Below are 21,899 nucleotides of genomic sequence, written 5' to 3'. Positions count from 1 at the left end.
TCCCCCAGGGCTCAGGTCTAGACCCTCTCCTGTTCTGGTGTCCCCCAGGGCTCAGGTCTAGACCCTCTCCTGTTCTGGTGTCCCCCAGGGCTCAGTTCTGTGCCCTCTCCTGTTTTATAAAGTGTACAGCTCTGGTGTTCCCCAGGGCTCAGGTCTAGACCCTCTCCTGTTCTGGTGTCCCCCAGGGCTCAGTTCTGTGCCCTCTCCTGTTTTATAAAGTGTACAGCTCTGGTGTCCCCCAGGGCTCAGGTCTAGACCCTCTCCTGTTCTGGTGTCCCCCAGGGCTCAGTTCTGTGCCCTCTCCTGTTTTATAAAGTGTACAGCTCTGGTGTCCCCCAGGGCTCAGGTCTAGACCCTCTCCTGTTCTGGTGTCCCCCAGGGCTCAGTTCCGGGCCCTCTCCTGTTTTATAAAGTATACAGCTCTGGTGTTCCCCAGGGCTCAGGTCTAGACCCTCTCCTGTTCTGGTGTCCCCCAGGGCTCAGTTCCGGGCCCTCTCCTGTTTTATAAAGTGTACAGCTCTGGTGTCCCCCAGGGCTCAGTTCTGTGCCCTCTCCTGTTTTATAAAGTGTACAGCTCTGGTGTCCCCCAGGGCTCAGGTCTAGGCCCTCTCCTGTTTAATAGTCTGTCATATCATCACATGCAGAATGACAAGGTATATATCTAGCTGAGTATGTTAGAAATCATTGTTATGGAGAGTTAGCTACTTACTGCCAGACATCAGATAGAGACCATTGGGGTCGACAGCTAGACTGGTAACAGCATCCAGGTGGGCCACCATTGAGTGGACCAGCTTCCCTGAAGAGTTCAAATGGACAACATTTGTTAATTTCATGTTTCTGCTTTCTGTGTGAAGGTTAAGCTTTCTGTGTGAAGGTTAAGCTTTCTGTGAGAGCTGTAATTAAAATGTGAATTCATTCCGCTTTTAAAAACATCTATAAAATAAACTGCCATGAGAAACCAAACGGTCAGGTTGAGGTAAAAACCTGGAGGACCGCGAGATTCCACATACTTTCAGATTGATGGATGAAGACATTTAGTTCTGCGAGGAAGACACTGTTGGAGTGAAAAACTCATAGAAAGTTTATATGTAGACCAGCAAAATGTCTGTTACCCGTGTTGTTGTCGTAGAACTTGATGTGTCTGTCCTCCTCAGCGGTGATAGTGATGGGGAGGGTGGGGTGACTCAGCACCTTGTTGACCTGACAGGGGGTACCTGGGGAGAGGAGAGAGAGCTTGTTAGGTCATATCTGGCTCCAAGGACCATGTACATTAATAATATACCAAGGCTTCCAAAACTGGCTTCAAATAGCTTCCTTTACTTTTTAACAAAAAGGTCTGGAGGCTTTCCAAACTCCCTCCCTCCCTCCCTCCCTCCCTCCCTCCCTCCCTCCCTCCCTCCCTCCAGACCTACCCGTCTCCGCAGCAGACTCCAGGTTGAGCACCAGTTGCTGTGTCTCCATGTTGAACAGGCCAATCTGACCATCCCCTCCCTCCCTCCCTCCCTGCCTCCCTCCCTCCAGACCTACCCGTCTCCGCAGCAGACTCCAGGCTGAGCACCAGTTGCTGTGTCTCCATGTTGAACAGGCCGATCTGACCACTGGTGAAAGATGTCACCATGTGGGCGGGGTCACTGCAGACCACGTCCACTGACGAGGGCACGCCAAACTCTGAAGCAGCGAACCATAGTTGTTGATTTCACCACAGAATTTGAATATGATAAACATACAACACAAATGAATCAGCGTAGGATTCTGTTGACATGAATGAGAATGAAGAGTACCTTTCCTGTGGAAGGTGACCAGGGCAGGCTTGGTATCGGAGGCGTCCCACAGCCTGACGGTGCCGTCTCCAGAGCAAGACAGGAGTCTCTGATGAACACCACTGTACACCAGACCCCACACCGAGTCAGTATGACCACACAGCGCCCCACGCAGGACAGACGGCTCTATTACACACAGGGAGGAGGACATGTTACAGACAGACAGAGACAGACAGACAGATAACAGAGTGAGAGAGAGAACAGAGAGAGAGAGAGAGAGAAAGAGAGATAACAGAGAGAAAGAACAGAGAGAGAGAGAGAGAAAACAGAGAAAATGAGAGAACAGAGAACACAGAGAGAGAGAACGAGAACAGAGAGAGAGAGAGAGAGAGAGATAACAGAGAGAGAGAGAGATAACAGAGAGAGAGAGAGAGAGAACAGAGAGAGAGAACAGAGAGAGAACAGAGAGAGAGATAACAGACAGAGAACAGACAGAGAGAACAGACAGAGAGAACAGACAGAGAGAACAGAGAGAGAGAGAACAGAGAGAGAGAGAACAGAGAGAGAGAACAGAGAGAACAGAGAGAGAGATAACAGAGAGAGAGAGAGAAAACAGACACAGCCAGCCCTCTGTTCTTACCGTATGAATCGTATGGGTCTAGGTTAGGATTCGGTGTGTTCCAGCTCTGAATGGTGCCGTCCAGCCCTCCACTGAAACACTGCTCTCCTGTACTGCTCATCACAACACAGAGCACTGCACCCTGGTGGGCCCTGAACGTGTGCATGGGTTCCACATCTACAGAGGCATTCCTGGAGATAAAGACTTAAACACTTTCTACACAATCTAGACTGTATAAAAGGTCTTGTGAGAGACATTGGTCTCACCATGTTTGGAGTCAATTCCTTTACCATTCAGTAAATTCAGGAAGGAAACTGAAATTCCAACTCTCCCCTGGTGAGAGCAATGTCTCAATGTCTTTAGTTAAGTAGACACTGATTTGGTTAGGGTTAACATTATAGTACTATTAGACAGGGAGGTTAACATTATAGTACTATTAGACAGGGAGGGTAACATTATAGTACTATTAGACAGGGAGGGTAACATTATAGTACTATTAGACAGGGAGGGTAACATTATAGTACTATTAGACAGGGAGGGTAACATTATAGTACTATTAGACAGGGAGGGTAACATTATAGTACTATTAGACAGGGAGGGTAACATTATAGTACTATTAGACAGGGAGGTTAACATAGTACTATTAGACAGGGAGGTTAACATTATAGTACTATTAGACAGGGAGGTTAACATAGTACTATTAGACAGGGAGGTTAACATTATAGTACTATTAGACAGGGAGGTTAACATTATAGTACTATTAGACAGGGAGGGTAACATTATAGTACTATTAGACAGGGAGGGTAACATTATAGTACTATTAGACAGGGAGGGTAACATTATAGTACTATTAGACAGGGAGGGTAACATTATAGTACTATTAGACAGGGAGGGTAACATTATAGTACTATTAGACAGGGAGGTTAACATTATAGTACTATTAGACAGGGAGGTTAACATAGTACTATTAGACAGGGAGGTTAACATAGTACTATTAGACAGGGAGGTTAACATTATAGTACTATTAGACAGGGAGGTTAACATAGTACTATTAGACAGGGAGGGTAACATTATAGTACTATTAGACAGGGAGGTTAACATTATAGCACTATTAGACAGGGAGGGTCAGTCTTACTTCTTGGCGGGGGAAGTCTTCTGCAGGTTCCACATCTTCAGCGTGTGGTCCTCTGAGGCGGTGACTAGAACCGCTTCTACGGGGTGGAACGCCAGACCTCGGATCGCGTCAAAGTGGCTCCGTAGGGTAAACTTAGGGTTCCACGTCCTCCTCAGGGCATCCTTGTTGTTGGACATCTGAGGGGGGGAAACACCATGGATAGATATGGGTAGATAAAGTCTAAGTAAACTGCAATCCTTTGCATCCCCCAGGACAGCAGCAGGGCTGTAGTACTGTACATCCCCCAGGACAGCAGCAGGGCTGTAGTACTGTACATCCCCCAGGACAGCAGCAGGGCTGTAGTACTGTATATCCCCCAGGACAGCAACAGGGCTGTAGTACTGTACATCCCCCAGGACAGCAGCAGGGCTGTACACCCACCAGGACAGCAGCAGGGCTGTAGTACTGTACATCCCCCAGGACAGCAGCAGGGCTGTACATCCCCCAGGACAGCAGCAGGGCTGTAGTACTGTACATCCCCCAGGACAGCAACAGGGCTGTAGTACTGTACATCCCCCAGGACAGCAGCAGGGCTGTAGTACTGTACATCCCCCAGGACAGCAGCAGGGCTGTAGTACTGTACATCCCCCAGGACAGCAGCAGGGCTGTAGTACTGTACATCGCTGTACAGAGGTATATGGATACTTACATCATAGGCCAGACTATCAGCCTCATTAGATACAGTAAGACCAGCCAGCTCTCCCAGTCCTAGTTCAGCCTCCATGTTCACATCAGGACCCAGGATAAAGGCCATCCCAGAGGAAGGAGGGACCGTCAACACCTCCACTGGAAGAGAAACAGAGACAGTCAATTAATCAATCAACCAATAACCTGCAGGACACTCAAGATGTTAACACTGAGCAAATACATGGTACCATCTAACAGCCCTAGCCCTGGGTCCAACACCTAGTTTAGACTAGTCCTGAGTCCAACACCTAGTTTAGACTAGTCCTGGGTCCAACACCTAGTTTAGACTAGCCCTGGGTCCAACACCTAGTTTAGACTAGTCCTGAGTCCAACACCTAGTTTAGACTAGTCCTGGGTCCAACACCTAGTTTAGACTAGTCCTGAGTCCAACACCTAGTTTAGACTAGTCCTGAGTCCAACACCTAGTTTAGACTAGTCCTGGGTCCAACACCTAGTTTAGACTAGTCCTGGGTCCAACACCTAGTTTAGACTAGTCCTGGGTCCAACACCTAGTTTAGACTAGTCCTGGGTCCAACACCTAGTTTAGACTAGTCCTGGGTCCAACACCTAGTTTAGACTAGCCCTGGGTCCAACACCTAGTTTAGACTAGCCCTGGGTCCAACACCTAGTTTAGACTAGCCCTGGGTCCAACACCTAGTTTAGACTAGTCCTGGGTCCAACACCTAGTTTAGACTAGTCCTGGGTCCAACACCTAGTTTAGACTAGTCCTGGGTCCAACACCTAGTTTAGACTAGTCCTGGGTCCAACACCTAGTTTAGACTAGTCCTGGGTCCAACACCTAGTTTAGACTAGTCCTGGGTCCAACACCTAGTTTAGACTAGTCCTGGGTCCAACACCTAGTTTAGACTAGCCCTGGGTCCAACACCTAGTTTAGACTAGTCCTGGGTCCAACACCTAGTTTAGACTAGTCCTGGGTCCAACACCTAGTTTAGACTAGTCCTGAGTCCAACACCTAGTTTAGACTAGTCCTGAGTCCAACACCTAGTTTAGACTAGTCCTGGGTCCAACACCTAGTTTAGACTAGTCCTGGGTCCAACACCTAGTTTAGACTAGTCCTGGGTCCAACACCTAGTTTAGACTAGTCCTGGGTCCAACACCTAGTTTAGACTAGTCCTGGGTCCAACACCTAGTTTAGACTAGTCCTGAGTCCAACACCTAGTTTAGACTAGTCCTGGGTCCAACACCTAGTTTAGACTAGTCCTGAGTCCAACACCTAGTTTAGACTAGTCCTGGGTCCAACACCTAGTTTAGACTAGTCCTGGGTCCAACACCTAGTTTAGACTAGTCCTGAGTCCAACACCTAGTTTAGACTAGTCCTGGGTCCAACACCTAGTTTAGACTAGTCCTGGGTCCAACACCTAGTTTAGACTAGTCCTGGGTCCAACACCTAGTTTAGACTAGTCCTGAGTCCAACACCTAGTTTAGACTAGTCCTGGGTCCAACACCTAGTTTAGACAAGTGGTCCAACAAAGGCAAGGACAGAGGAGCAGTACCTGTCAAAATTAAAGATGTGCACTGAGCAAATTTGTGACCTGTTTCAGGAAACTAGGCGTATGTCGCGGGTCCACTACAGGAGAGACGTTGGAACGTAAACTTTTTTTTTGAGGGCAGAAATGTCTTCTGGAACATGTGAGCTTTCATGTGTCTTAATAACAACCATCTATGCCGTCTGTACATATGAATACAATGGTTAAATAAGGAGCCTAGTTGGTTTAGCCACAGATAAATACAGCAACCTTCTCACTAGCCATGATTGGCTGAGATAATGAGTGGGCTGGACATGCCAAGAGATGAGTTTGGATTGGTCTGCCATATGGCATGCTTCTGTCTATTTGAGTTGGTCAGTATGTGTAGGTAATCCTGTTCGAACGCGGCTTAATATATACAATATATTTACAGTGTATTAAACCTGTATAAGTGTTGCTCTCCACTTTCTGAAGGACCGAGTTTTTAAATCAGTGGAATTAGAGTCTGATCGCTAAAGAGGTGGAGAAAACATAGGTCTCCGGATTACATCTTCAAACTAAGGGCAACAATGGCAACAGGAGACGCGTCCAACCATGAATGATGTATATATAATTCTACTCCATCCCAGAATTTGAGAAAAATATTAAAAATATTCCTATTTTGGAGAATGTGTAAACGGTCGGTGGAGAAGTCATGACCCGGTCCATTTTGTTTCATGTTTGTGACTACATGAAAGACAATACAGCCACATTACCCTAACTCTGTTTATACAGGTGGCTCAGTTATGAGGTTTGCATCTAATTGGTTTGGTTTGCATTTAATGAGTAAAGATTAAACTATTTGCGAAATTATGTAATGTAATGTTAACCTTCTAAATGAGAGAATCGTTTTCATAAGTAAAATATGCTCACTCAGTGGCCACGCCCACGTGAATACGCATTGGTTGGAAATGATGAACCAACCCCTTTTCTACATTTTTACAAGAGCCCCGGTGACCCAATTAATGTCAGACTAGGCCAACCCCAGCGTGAGCTGTGGTGGCGAATAGTTGAATAGCCACTCTACATAACGAAAAGCCACTCAAGTGCTCACGTTTAAAAGGGCTAATTCTAATATCAACCACACAGGCCAGGAAACGTGGGAGCCAAGGGGTCTGAATACTTTCTGAATGCACCGTATAACGAGAGAGAGAAAGGGACAGAGAGAGAGCTCTACATGTGAAATGGTATGAACTCTGAACTAACTGATGACTCAAGAAGAAGTGAGTCCTAGATGACAGCCTAACAGACTGCAGCTGGAAAGGTAGTAAATCTAGTACGACAACACTGCCGGATGTGGACGACTCTCCAGAGTGAGATGAACCTCTCAGACGACTCTCCAGAGTGAGATGAACCTCTCAGACGACTCTCCAGAGTGAGATGAACCTCTCAGACGAATCTCCAGAGTGAGATGAACCTCTCAGACCACCCGGAACACTCCACAAAGGACAGGACAAACTCGAGCCTCACATCACCAGCTTCAGGTAAATAGTATGCATTGCTTTTCCAAATGAGCGATCGTTAGTGGCATATGTATTTATGTGAGAATAGCTTCCCAGGTCCAATAGAGACCCATGTTCCTTAGTCTTCCTTCCCGAAACCCCCGTCTCTTCTCTCTGAATCTATCGTGTTATAGCCCAACTGTTTTTGTTGAGTCCACTAGGGATGGTATTTACTGTATAATGTTATGTATTGTATATTCTGTAATTGTTAAGTTAGTTAGGAAATAAATCATTGAGCCAATTGGTGTATAGCTGATTTATAGTAAAGGCTGGGTTCGTGCAGATAACCAACAATTTCTGACGTTCAGATGAGACTGAAGAAGGTAAAAATAATTAATGATTTTAATAGAAGACTAATTGATCAGATATTAAAATATCTGAAAAGTTATATTAGGAAAATTATAACTATGTAATCTGAACATTTTCCTTGGTGCCCTGACTTCCTAGTTAATTACATTTACATGATTAGTTTCATCACGTAATAATAATCACAGAGATGATAATACTAACAGAGATATTGATACTAAAGACAGGACACTAGCTAACATTGAACCTGGTTGGTTAGCTACCTGCAGATTCATGCAGGGCAGTAACATCATGAGTTGTGATTATGGTTTATTGTTTGCCTGGCAAGCTATCTAGCTAACATTAGCTGGCTGGCTCGCTAGCTAACATTGCGTGTATGACCTTATTATTCGTATTGCAGAGTCATTTGCTTAGCTAATTATAGCCTGATGTTAGCTAGCTGACATTGAACCTGGTTGGTTAGCTACCTGCAGATTCTTGCAGGGTAGTAACGTCATGAGTTGTGATTATGGTTCATTGTTTACCTAGCTAGCTAGCTAGCTACATGTCTTAACAAAAGACTCCACCATGCAAGTAACCATTACGGGTGAGTTCATAAATTCAGTCTGGTCATCTACTCCGATTTCAGAGCACTCTCGTCTGAGTGTGCCAGAGAGAGCAGAATAACTGCTGAATTTAAAAACGCTCTACACCCGTTGAATATGGCCGGTGTCAGTAAACGTCAGTAAACTCATCAGCCAGAGCATCCAACGCAAAACGCTCTGAACTTGGAATGGACAATCTGACAGCACGGTTACAGTCACCAACACTCTGGATAACATAACAGCCTAACCAGCTCTACTAGGGCGAGTAATGTTCAGTGAGCTGTTCTCTCTCTCTCTTAGATGTCTGGAAGTAGCTAGCAAGTTAGTACAGAACGGTTGGATCAACCCTTAAAGAGATGGGTGGGGCTAAGGCTTAACTTCTTGGATATAGGGGGCGCTATTTGAATTTTTGGATGAAAAACGTTCCCGTTTTAAACAAGATATTTTGTCACGAAAAGATGCTCGACTATGCACATAATTGACAGCTTTGGAAAGAAAACACTCTGACGTTTCCAAAACTGCAAAGATATTGTCTGTGAGTGCCACAGAACTGATGTTACAGGCAAAACCCAGATAAAGATCCAATCAGGAAGTGCCGCATTTTTTTAAACAGCCTCATGCCAATGACTCCTTATATGGCTGTGAAGCAGCTAGGAGTCAGCTTACGTTTTCCACGTTTTCCCAAGGTGTCTGCAGCATTGTGATGTCTTTTTAGGCATTTCCATTGGAGAATGGCTGTAAGAGACCATATATGGCATGTGGTCACATGGTGTCTCCCGGAGAAAACGTTGCGTAAAATACTGAGGTAGCCATTTTTCCAATAGTTTCTTAAGAGAAACCAATTGCCTCCACGGATATATTATTGAATATATATGTTAAAAACACTTTGAGGATGGATCCTAAACAACGTTTGCCGTGTTTCTGTCGATATTATGGAGCAAATTTTGAAAAAAGTTTGGCGTTATAGTTGAAGTATTTTCGGTCGATTTCTCAGCCAAGCAGGTTGAACAAACGTGACGTTTTTCGCCTCCCAAAATATTCTTTTTGGAAAAAAGGAACATTTGCTATCTAACTGGGAGTCTTCCTGAGTGAAAGCATCTGAAGTTCTTCAAAAGAAAATGATTTAATTTGGTTGCTTTTCTTATTTTGTGAAAATGTTGCCTGCTGCCAGCACAGCCTAGCATAGCATTATGCCATGCTAAACTTACACAAATGCTTGTCTAGCGTTGGCTGTAACCCATATTTTGAAAATCTGAGATGACAGTGTTGTTAATAAAAGGCTAAGCTTGTGTTTGAATATATTTCTTTCATTTGCGATTTTCATGAATAGGAAACGTTGCGTTATGGTAATGCTCTTGAGGCTATGATTATGCTCCCGGATACGGGATTGCTCGACCCTAGAGGTTAAGAGGGTGTGAACAATGCTGAATGGGTGTAGACACAGAGGAGCTCTCCAGGAGGAGGACCAAAACATTCAAGGGCCATTTTCTCAAAAGTGTTTATCAACAAGTTTATCAACTTTCAAAGCAGAATGACTTTCCCATTGCTCCTCAAATACAGTCTATGATATAACATTTTCTAGCTCTGAGTCTCTACTTTTATCCAATGTAAAAAACACAATTTCTAATTTTGCTACATAAGACCGATGTGAGCCGGTCACATATGGTAGTACAGAGACAGGGACAGAGACAGGGTCAGTACCTTCATCAGTGTTGTTTTCCTGGTGGTGGTCGTTGAGCCTGGGTGCGTTGGAGCGGGACTGGGAAGTAGAGGAGGGTTCTCTGGGATTCATGTCCTCCTGGTCCCTCAGGTTGGCCAACATGTCCTGGAGCTTAGACCGGTTAGGTCCTGAGGGAGGGCAGACAGGGGACAAGATAATGTTGGCACAACAGAGGCTGTGTCCCAAATGGCAGCCCTATGTGCCCTGGTGAAAAGAAGAGCACTAGAAAGGGAACCGGGTGCCATTTGGGATGCAAACAGAGAGAACTTGGCTTGGAAAGGTAGTACAGCTACCTGTCCCCTCCCCCGAACACACTTCCTGAATACTCACCACCCCAACATCAAAAAATGAACAAAATAGAATTTGACGAAAAAAAGTAAAAGAAAGATTTTGGGAAGAAAAGAATGGCGACAGGCTGTAGTGATCAGAGGATGAATCTGGACAGAATCATGTCAAATGGAGAGAGGATAGAGACTGATACTTAAGTAGGAAAATGGGACTGAGCTTCGGTCTTGTTTTGTATCATGACATCAACTTAAATAGTCTCGTCTTTCAAGGTTGCAGAGTTGATTCTAAGTGCTGTTTATGCCCAACCGTCACTTCTATGAGACTCTAGGAGAAGATGGGAATGTTGAGTGCAATATGATTCAATCAGGGTTTGATTCCTTGTCTTCTATGCGACTCTGCTAGAAGATAGGTACGTTGAGTGCAATATGATTCACTCAGGGTTTGATTCCTTGTCTTCTATAAGACTCTACTAGATGGGTATGTTGAGTGCAATATGATTCAGTCAGACAATTCCTTGTCTTCTATAAGATTCTACTAGAAGATGGGTATGTTGAGTGCAATATGATTCAGTCAGGGTTTGATTCCTTGTCTTTTATAAGATTCTACTAGAAGATGGGTATGTTGAGTGCAATATGATTCAGTCAGGGTTTGATTCCTTGTCTTCTATAAGACTCTACTAGAATATGGGAATGTTGAGTGCAATATGATTCAATCAGGGTTTGATTCCTTGTCTTCTATAAGACTCTACTAGATGGGTATGTTGAGTGCAATATGATTCAGTCAGACAATTCCTTGTCTTCTATAAGATTCTACTAGAAGATGGGTATGTTGAGTGCAATATGATTCAATCAGGGTTTGATTCCTTGTCTTCTATAAGACTCTACTAGAAGATGGGAATGCAATATGATTCAGTTTGATTCCTTGCAGACTAACTCCAATAGAGGTTCTATAGACTGCATTAAGACAGACAATGATAATAGACATGGGGAATGATACACTGTAGCTAGCAGTGAACAAATGGATATCTAAACTAGAGACAGAACAGAATGGAGCATTGAAGGAAATGAAGGAATAACTAAACAGATACACAGAATGTTTACACAAAGAGTCAGAATATAGAGAGTTGAAGACAGAGCTATGGAATATAGGGAGTTGAAGACAGAGCTATGGAATTAAGGGAGTTGAAGACAGAGCTATGGAATATAGGGAGTTGAAGACAGAGCTATGGAATATAGGGAGTTGAAGACAGAGCTATGGAATTAAGGGAGTTGAAGACAGAGCTATGGAATTAAGGGAGTTGAAGACAGAGCTATGGAATTAAGGGAGTTGAAGACAGCTATGGAATTAAGGGAGTTGAAGACAGAGCTATGGAATTAAGGGAGTTGAAGACAGAGCTATGGAATTAAGGGAGTTGAAGACAGAGCTATGGAATTAAGGGAGTTGAAGACAGAGCTATGGAATTAAGGGAGTTGAAGACAGAGCTATGGAATTAAGGGAGTTGAAGACAGAGCTATGGAATTAAGGGAGTTGAAGACAGAGCTATGGAATTAAGGGAGTTGAAGACAGAGCTATGGAATTAAGGGAGTTGAAGACAGAGCTATGGAATTAAGGGAGTTGAAGACAGAGCTATGGAATTAAGGGAGTTGAAGACAGAGCTATGGAATTAAGGGAGTTGAAGACAGAGCTATGGAATTAAGGGAGTTGAAGACAGAGCTATGGAATTAAGGGAGTTGAAGACAGAGCTATGGAATTAAGGGAGTTGAAGACAGAGCTATGGAATTAAGGGAGTTGAAGACAGAGCTATGGAATTAAGGGAGTTGAAGACAGAGCTATGGAATTAAGGGAGTTGAAGACAGAGCTATGGAATTAAGGGAGTTGAAGACAGAGCTATGGAATTAAGGGAGTTGAAGACAGAGCTATGGAATTAAGGGAGTTGAAGACAGAGCTATGGAATTAAGGGAGTTGAAGACAGAGCTATGGAATTAAGGGAGTTGAAGACAGAGCTATGGAATTAAGGGAGTTGAAGACAGAGCTATGGAATTAAGGGAGTTGAAGACAGAGCTATGGAATTAAGGGAGTTGAAGACAGAGCTATGGAATTAAGGGAGTTGAAGACAGAGCTATGGAATTAAGGGAGTTGAAGACAGAGCTATGGAATTAAGGGAGTTGAAGACAGAGCTATGGAATTAAGGGAGTTGAAGACAGAGCTATGGAATTAAGGGAGTTGAAGACAGAGCTATGGAATTAAGGGAGTTGAAGACAGAGCTATGGAATTAAGGGAGTTGAAGACAGAGCTATGGAATTAAGGGAGTTGAAGACAGAGCTATGGAATTAAGGGAGTTGAAGACAGAGCTATGGAATTAAGAGAGTTGAAGACAGAGCTATGGAATTAAGGGAGTTGAAGACAGAGCTATGGAATTAAGGGAGTTGAAGACAGAGCTATGGAATTAAGGGAGTTGAAGACAGAGCTATGGAAGAGAAGCCTCAGTAAAAGAACAAGATGCTTGTTCTTGATATAAGGCTTTTGTTTATATTTCTCTTACTCTACAGAGAGAGAAGAGGAAGAGGAGGAGGAGGAGGAGGCATCGAGAGAGGACTTACTCTGCCCTACTTTTTTCCCATTGCGTTCCTTCCTGTACTCCTCTTTGAGTTTGGATATCAGACCCTGGTCCATGTCCCAGGCCCCTGACATGGCAGTCTGCTCCTCCTCTACAGGGGGACAAAACCAGAGCGATAGGAGAGGCTGTCCAGGATCTAGATGTGACCAGGAAGCAGCAACCAATTCCTACTGTCCAGGAGGGTTTGCCCTGGTCTTGGATAGTCCCTCCAGTAACTAGCCACTAAGCCCAGATACTATTGAAATAGTTATAAAGGAGCTGAAAGGGAAGGAGAATACCCCAAGGAGTATAGACCTTTAGGAGTCACAAGGAGCTCCGAGACCCCACCCCCCCCACATGGACACTGTGGAGACAATCCTTAACCAAAACCACTCTGTCCATCTTTCTTTCTATCTTTCTTTTTATCAATCTTTATTTCTTGCAATCTTGCTAATACATTTTCCAGGTTTTGGTTAAAATAAAAACTGTATGGTTCGCAAAGCATGTGACAAAAGATGGGTTGTGCCGTGGAGGAGATCTTTGTGGGCTATACTCAGCCTTGTCTCAGGATGGTAAGTTGGTGGTTGAAGATATCCCTCTAGTGGTGTGGGGGCTGTGCTTTGGCAAAGTGGGTGGGGTTATATCCTTCCTGTTTGGCCCTGTCCGGGGGTATCATCGGATGGGGCCACAGTGTCTCCTGACCCCTCCTGTCTCAGCCTCCAGTATTTATTCTGCAGTAGTTTATGTGTCGGGGGGCTGGGGTCAGTTTGTTATATCTGGAGTACTTCTCCTGTCCTATTCGGTGTCCTGTGTGAATTTAAGTGTGCTTTCTCTAATTCTCTCTTTCTTTCTCTCTCTCGGAGGACCTGAGCCTTAGGACCATGCCTCAGGACTACCGGGCATGATGACTCCTTGCTGTCCCCAGTCCACCAGGGCCTTGCTGCTACTGCAGTTTCAACTGTTCTGCCTGCGGCTATGGAACCCTGATCTGTTCACCGGACGTGCTACCTGTCCCTGACCTGCTGTTTTCAACTCTCTAGAGACAGCAGGAGAGGTAGAGCTACTCTTAATGATCGGCTATGAAAAGCCAACGGACATTTACTCCTGAGGTGCTGACTTGCTGCACCCTCGACAACTACTGTGATTATTATTATTTGACCATGCTGGTCATTTATGAACATTTGAACATCTTGGCCATGTTCTGTTATAATCTCCACCCGGCACAGCCAGAAGAGGACTGGCCACCCCACATAGACTGGTTCCTCTCTAGGTTTCTTCCTAGGTTTTTGGCTTTTCTAGGAAGTTTTTCCTAGCCACCGTGCTTCTACACCTGCATTGCTTGCTGTTTGGGGTTTTAGGCTGGGTTTCTGTACAGCACTTTGAGATACCAGCTGATGTACGAAGGGCTATATAAATAAATTTGAACACAGAGGTGGAAAAGACCTGATTACCACAGACTTAGAACACACAATGGAACATAATACAGGCTACAAAGGGGTAGAGACAGGCTACAGAGGGGTAGAGACAGGCTACAGAGGGGTAGAGACAGGCTACAGAGGGGTAGAGACAGGCTACAGAGGGGTAGAGACAGGCTACAGAGGGGTAGAGACAGGCTACAGAGGGGTAGAGACAAGTAATATGTCTAAAGTAATGAGTTGGTGGATTATTGTGATGGACACTAAATCTCTATCAACAATCTGTTTGAACAAAAAACACCAGAGAAAAATAACAGAAAAATGACGTGAAATGGCCAGTTTCAACAGGTTTCAGAATGAAACAATCAAATATATAATAGTTAATGTGTGTAAAATAATGAATATGCGGTATTTAAGGTAGTAAATACAAGTGATCTGCAGTTATTCATTAAAAACTCTACAGTCTACCAGGTTGACAGTGACCTGAACACTACATTCTACCAGGTTGACAGTGACCTGAACACTACAGTCTACCAGGTTGACAGTGACCTGAACACTACAGTCTACCAGGTTGACAGTGACCTGAACACTACAGTCTACCAGGTTGACAGTGACCTGAACACTACAGTCTACCAGGTTGACAGTGACCTGAACACTACAGTCTACCAGGTTGACAGTGACCTGAACACTACAGTCTACCAGGTTGACAGTGACCTGAACACTACAGTCTACCAGGTTGACAGTGACCTGAACACTACAGTCTACCAGGTTGACAGTGACCTGACCACTACAGTCTACCAGGTTGACAGTGACCTGACCACTACAGTCTACCAGGTTGACAGTGACCTGAACACTACAGTCTACCAGGTTGACAGTGACCTGAACACTACAGTCTACCAGGTTGACAGTGACCTGACCACTACAGTCTACCAGGTTGACAGTGACCTGACCACTACAGTCTACCAGGTTGACAGTGACCTGAACACTACAGTCTACCAGGTTGACAGTGACCTGAACTCTACAGTCTACCAGGTTGACAGTGACCTGAACACTACAGTCTACCAGGTTGACAGTGACCTGAACACTAGTCTACCAGGTTGACAGTGACCTGAACACTACAGTCTACCAGGTTGACAGTGACCTGAACACTACAGTCTACCAGGTTGACAGTGACCTGAACACTACAGTCTACCAGGTTGACAGTGACCTGAACACTACAGTCTACCAGGTTGACAGTGACCTGACCACTACAGTCTACCAGGTTGACAGTGACCTGAACACTACAGTCTACCAGGTTGACAGTGACCTGAACACTACAGTCTACCAGGTTGACAGTGACCTGAACACTACAGTCTACCAGGTTGACAGTGACCTGAACACTACAGTCTACCAGGTTGACAGTGACCTGAACACTACAGTCTACCAGGTTGACAGTGACCTGAACACTACAGTCTACCAGGTTGACAGTGACCTGAACACTACAGTCTACCAGGTTGACAGTGACCTGAACACTACAGTCTACCAGGTTGACAGTGACCTGAACACTACAGTCTACCAGGTTGACAGTGACCTGAACACTACAGTCTACCAGGTTGACAGTGACCTGAACACTACAGTCTACCAGGTTGACAGTGACCTGACCACTACAGTCTACCAGGTTGACAGTGACCTGAACACTACAGTCTACCAGGTTGACAGTGACCTGAACACTACAGTCTACCAGGTTGACAGTGACCTGACCACTACAGTCTACCAGGTTGACAGTGACCTGAACACTACAGTCTACCAGGTTGACAGTGACCTGAACTCTACAGTCTACCAGGTTGACAGTGACCTGAACACTACAGTCTACCAGGTTGACAGTGACCTGAACACTACAGTCTACCAGGTTGACAGTGACCTGAACACTACAGTCTACCAGGTTGACAGTGACCTGAACACTACAGTCTACCAGGTTGACAGTGACCTGAACACTACAGTCTACCAGGTTGACAGTGACCTGAACACTACAGTCTACCAGGGTGCTAATATTTTAGTCAGAGGGACAGGTTTTAACCTTGTTTATTTATGTGTGTAACTTACCCCAGTTGGTCCCGTTCCCTGCGCTGCGGGACTCAGGTGATGTGTCCATATCATCTGGACTAGACAGGAAGTCAAAGCCCTTCAGTGCATCCTCAGTGTCTGGGTCCTCACTTGTGTCCATACTGGTGGACAGGGCAGATGATGGCTTCTTCCTCACTATCTAAGGGGCAGAGACAGAGACATTGAGGCATATTGTGACTGCCAGCAGACATAAATCCATTCTGATATTGTCAGATCAGTTCTGTTAATTGACTGATATTATCATGAACTTCAGAGTAAAGTAAAACGATTTAGCTAAGCGTTTGTCTGTGTGTGTGTGATGCATGTCTGTGTGTGTGTGATGCATGACTATGTGTGTGTGATGCATGACTATGTGTGTGTGTGTGTGTGTGATGCATGTCTGTGTGTGTGTGATGCATGACTATGTGTGTGTGTGTGTGTGTGATGCATGTCTGTGTGTGTGTGATGCATGACTATGTGTGTGTGTGTGTGTGTGATGCATGTCTGTGTGTGTGTGATGCATGACTATGTGTGTGTGTGTGTGTGTGATGCATATCTGTGTTTGTGATGCATATCTGTGTGTGATGCATATCTGTGTGTGTGTGTGCACCTTACCGTCCCTGTAGGTCCTGTCTGTTCCATGATAGTCCTGTCATTCCCTGAACCGTCTTCATCATCATCTTCATCACTGTAGTCAGCTGCAGAGCTTTCTATGAACCTGAAGGCCTCCTGCACAACACTGGACTCAGATTGCTCTGTCTTCCTGCTCTCACACACACACACACACACACACACACAGTGGTTCACTCTGCCAGAGGCAACACGGACCTAGCTGTCCTAACAATATCAAGGCAGTTTTTTAGGTTGGGGCCAGCCTGATCCACCATCTTGACCTCTCCATCTTACATACCCGTTTCTCTAGGTTGGGGCCATAGAAATAGAATGACTAGAATTATATTATTGGTCTGAGGTATTTTCTCCCTTCTAGTAATGCTATCATTGGCACCATCCTGTGGGGGCATCATCCTGTGGGGGCACCATCCTGCGGGGTACCATCCTGTGGGGGCACCATCCTGTGTGTGTATTGACAGTGAGGTGTGTTAACTTACCCTCCTCTGGTGTGCGTGTCTGTTCCGTTGGCCGTCCTCTCCACAGGGCCCCCACCATCTCCGGCCAGACCCAGCAGGGTTTGCACCCTGCGAGACTTCACATCCAGGATGGTGTCTGTGTAACCCACCTCCTGGAGATACCTGGACAAATTAGACAGGCTGTGTGAGTGTTTTTTAGTCCCAGGAGGAGCTTGTCCCTACGCCTCCCACTACTGTCAGTTGAGTCAGACTGCTGGGAGAGAAAGATGCACATAACATGACACAGAGGAGAGGAGACAGAGCCTTCGGGTCTGGTGAAAATCTCATTTAAAATCACACAAGTGATGTGTCAGGACATTTATATTATAGATCTATATCTCCTCCAATCAAACCTGCTGACAGAGAGAAAGACAGACAACCAGCATCATTACACTGGTGTCCTCTAACACATAACCATCTCAGCTGTGTTGAAGACAGCTAGTAAACTGGCACTCTGTAATGAGTTACTACAATAACAACAGTGTCTGTCTGAAAATATACTGCTGAATACAACAGGTGTAGTAGAGCTTACAGTGAAATGCTGAATACAACAGGTGTAGTAGACCTTACAGTGAAATGCTGAATACAACAGGTGTAGTAGACCTTACAGTGAAATGCTGAATACAACAGGTGTAGTAGACCTCACAGTGAAATGCTGAATACAGCAGGTGTAGTAGACCTCACAGTGAAATGCTGAATACAACAGGTGTAGTAGACCTTACAGTGAAATGCTGAATACAACAGGTGTAGTAGACCTTACAGTGAAATGCTGAATACAACAGATGTAGTAGACCTTACAGTGAAATGCTGAATACAACAGGTGTAGTAGACCTTACAGTGAAATGCTGAATACAACAGGTGTAGTAGACCTTACAGTGAAATGATGAATACAACAGATGTAGTAGACCTTACAGTGAAATGATGAATACAACAGGTGTAGTAGACCTTACAGTGAAATGCTGAATACAACAGGTGTAGTAGACCTTACAGTGAAATGCTGAATACAACAGGTGTAGTAGACCTTACAGTGAAATGCTGAATACAACAGGTGTAGTAGACCTCACAGTGAAATGCTGAATACAACAGGTGTAGTAGACCTTACAGTGAAATGCTGAATACAACAGGTGTAGTAGACCTTACAGTGAAATGCTGAATACAACAGGTGTAGTAGACCTCACAGTGAAATGCTGAATACAACAGGTGTAGTAGACCTTTACAGTGAAATGCTGAATACAACAGGTGTAGTAGACCTCACAGTGAAATGCTGAATACAACAGGTGTAGTAGACCTCACAGTGAAATGCTGAATACAACAGGTGTAGTAGACCTCACAGTGAAATGCTGAATACAACAGGTGTAGTAGACCTTATAGTGAAATGCTGAATACAACAGGTGTAGTAGACCTCACAGTGAAATGCTGAATACAACAGGTGTAGTAGACCTCACAGTGAAATGCTGAATACAACAGGTGTAGTAGACCTTACAGTGAAATGCTGAATACAACAGGTGTAGTAGACCTCACAGTGAAATGCTGAATACAACAGGTGTAGTAGACCTCACAGTGAAATGCTGAATACAACAGGTGTAGTAGACCTTACAGTGAAATGCTGAATACAACAGGTGTAGTAGACCTCACAGTGAAATGCTGAATACAACAGTGCAGTTTAAAAAAAATACGGATAAGAGATAAAAGTAACAAGTAATTAAAGAGCAGTAGTAAAAAAATAACAATATAAACAGGGGGTACCGGTACAGAGTCAATGTGCGGGGGTACTGGTTAGTTGAGGTCATATATACATGAAGATAGAATTATTTATGTGACTCTGCATAGATAACAACAGAGAATAGCAGTGGTGTGGAGAGAGGAGGGGGGCAATGCAAATAGTCTGGGTGGCCATTTGGTTAGATGTTCAGGAGTCTTATGGCTTGGGGGTAGAAGCTGTTCAGAAACCTTTTGGACCTAGACTTGGCACTCAGGTACCGCTTGCCCTGCAAATGCAGAGAGAACAGTCTATGCCTAGGGTGGCTGGAGTCTTTGACAATTTTTAGGGCCTTCCTCTGACACCGCCTGGAATAGAGGTCCTGGATGGCAGGAAGCTTGGCCCCAGTGATGTACTGGGTCTGTACTGGGTCGTACGCACTACGCTCTGTAGTGCCTTGCGGTCGGATGCCGAGCGGTTGCCATACCAGGTAGTGATGCAACCCGTTAGGATGCTCTCGATGGTGCAGCTGTAGACCCTTTTGAGGATCTGAGGACCCATGCCAAATCTTTTCAGTCTCCTGAGGGGGAATTGGTTTTGTCGTACCCTCTTCATGAGTGTCTTGGTGTGTTTGGTGTGTCTGAGCACGCACCCCTGAGGGGCCCCTGTGTTGAGGATCAGCATGGCGGATGTGTTGTTACCTACTCTTACCACCTGGGGGCAGCCCGTAAGGAAGTCCAGGATCCAGTTGCAGAGGGAGGTGTTTAGTCCCAGGGTCCTTAGCTTAGTGATGAGTTTTGTGGGCACTATGGTGTTGAACGCTGAGCTGTCGTCAATGAATAGCTTTCTAACATAGGTGTTCCTTTTGTCCAGGTGGGAAAGGCAGTGTGGAGTGCAATAGAGATTGGATCATCTGTGGATCTGTTGGGGCGGTATGCAAATTGGAGTGGGCCTAGGGTTTCTGGGATAATGGTGTTGATGTGAGCTATGACCAGCCTTTCAATGCACTTCATGGCTACAGACGTGAGTGCTACAGGTCGGTAGTCATTTAGGCAGGTTATCTTGATGTTCTTGGGCACAAGCACTATGGTGGTCTGCTTAAAACATGTTGGTATTACAGACTCGGACAGGGAGAGATTGGAAATGTCAGTGAAGACACTTGCTAGTTGGTCAGCGCATGCTTGGAGTACAAGTCTTGGTAATCCGTCTGGCCCTGCAGTCTTATGAATGTTGACCTGTCTAAAGGTTTATTCACATCAGCTGTGGAGAGCATGATCATACAGCTGGTGCTCTCATGCAGGTTTCAGTGTAATTTGCCTCGAAAAGAGCATAGAAGTAGTTTAGCTAGTCCTGTAGGCTAGTGTCACTGGGCAGCTCTCGGCTGTACTTCCATTTGTAGTCTAATGTTTTGTTAGCCCTGCCACATCCGACACGCGTTGGAGCCAGTGTAGTATGACTCGATCTTAGTCCTATATTGACGCCATCTTAGTAAAACATAAGATGTTACCGTTTTTAATGTCCCGTTAGTAGTTTAATCTTCCCCGTAACTTGTCAATTTTATTGTCCAAAGATTGCATGTTTGCGAGCAGAATTGGGGAAGTGGGAGTTTATTCAATCATCTCCGACTCCTCAGAAGGCAGCCTGCCCCCCGTCATCTCTTTCTCCGCCTCCTCTTCACGCAGATCACTGGGGGCGGGGCCTGTTCCCGAGGGAGTCGTTTATCCTCCGCCTCGTGTTCGTCAGAGTCGTGAAAGAAGAAAAAGGATTCTGCTAGTCCGTGGTGAGTAATCGCAGACCTGATGTCCAGAAGTTATTTTCGGTAATAAGAGACGGTAGCGGAAACATTATGTAGAAAATGAGTAAAAAAATAAGTTACAGACAACGCAGATAAACGAACAAAAAAACACAATCGGTTGGGCTCAAGTAAAACGTCCTCCTCTTGCTCCGGCGCCACCTTAGAAAGGCCTGTCTGTCTGGCCGCAAGGTAGAGCAGTGCTAGTACTGTTTGTCTCAGACAACGAGTCTAAGTGTGACACTGCCATGCAGACTACACAACGGCCAGTCTGAAAAGAGGAGCCGCCAGAGCCGCTGAAAAGCCGTTTTGACTGGAGTCTGTCTGAGGTAATTCTGAGGAGACACTAAAGGTCAAATGCAATATCTTTGCATTCATTATGTGTATGTCTTGTATAACTATGGTTGTATAACTTCAGCTTGAAAGCATCTCTGTAGGGGGTCATGATGGTCCTCTGGAGAGTTGGGGTGGAACTCTGTTGATGTAACAGACAGCCTGTATATTCCCTAGTTGTGTTGGAGCCATGTCAATATAATCCATCAGAAAAATATAACAGTTCAGTAACTCACTGAGGAGCTGATGACCTTGTTTCCAGGGTTAGTGGTAGTGGTATAGTAACTCACTGTCTGAGGAGCTGATGACCTTGTTTCCAGGGTTAGTGGTATGGTATGGTAACTCACTGTCTGAGGAGCTGATGACCTTGTTTCCAGGGTTAGTGGTAGTGGTATGGTAACTCACTGAGGAGCTGATGACCTTGTTTCCAGGGTTAGTGGTAGTGGTATAGTAACTCACTGAGGAGCTGATGACCTTGTTTCCAGGGTTAGTGGTAGTGGTATGGTAACTCACTGTCTGAGGAGCTGATGACCTTGTTTCCAGGGTTAGTGGTAGTGGTATAGTAACTCACTGTCTGAGGAGCTGATGACCTTGTTTCCAGGGTTAGTGGTATGGTATAGTAACTCACTGTCTGAGGAGCTGATGACCTTGTTTCCAGGGTTAGTGGTATGGTATAGTAACTCACTGTC

At 45.1% G+C, this 21,899-nt stretch overlaps 1 protein-coding gene across 3 annotated transcripts in view; it reads right to left on the bottom strand.

Moving 5' to 3' along the window:
• Positions 1-21,899, bottom strand: part of LOC109870146 (striatin) — a 60,345-nt gene that overhangs the window by 1,478 nt on the left and 36,968 nt on the right. For 2 of the 3 annotated variants that reach the window (XM_031804763.1, XM_031804762.1), the window contains 11 exons: positions 17,369-17,509; positions 16,875-17,022; positions 16,260-16,419; positions 9,860-10,006; positions 4,203-4,339; positions 3,515-3,690; positions 2,401-2,570; positions 1,782-1,946; positions 1,528-1,668; positions 1,113-1,214; positions 710-796 (listed from right to left, as the gene is read on the bottom strand). In XM_031804763.1, coding sequence (XP_031660623.1) covers positions 710-796; positions 1,113-1,214; positions 1,528-1,668; positions 1,782-1,946; positions 2,401-2,570; positions 3,515-3,690; positions 4,203-4,339; positions 9,860-10,006; positions 16,260-16,419; positions 16,875-17,022; positions 17,369-17,509 — 1,574 coding nt within the window. Of the gene's footprint in view, positions 1-709; positions 797-1,112; positions 1,215-1,527; positions 1,669-1,781; positions 1,947-2,400; positions 2,571-3,514; positions 3,691-4,202; positions 4,340-9,859; positions 10,007-12,766; positions 12,875-16,259; positions 16,420-16,874; positions 17,023-17,368; positions 17,510-21,899 lie in introns of all 3 variants that reach the window. The other variant, XM_031804761.1, reaches the window with a different exon arrangement.

This window comes from Oncorhynchus kisutch, linkage group LG25 (assembly GCF_002021735.2).
Source record: "Oncorhynchus kisutch isolate 150728-3 linkage group LG25, Okis_V2, whole genome shotgun sequence".
NCBI lineage: Eukaryota > Metazoa > Chordata > Actinopteri > Salmoniformes > Salmonidae > Oncorhynchus > Oncorhynchus kisutch.
This window is presented reverse-complemented; position numbering and strand designations above follow the sequence as displayed.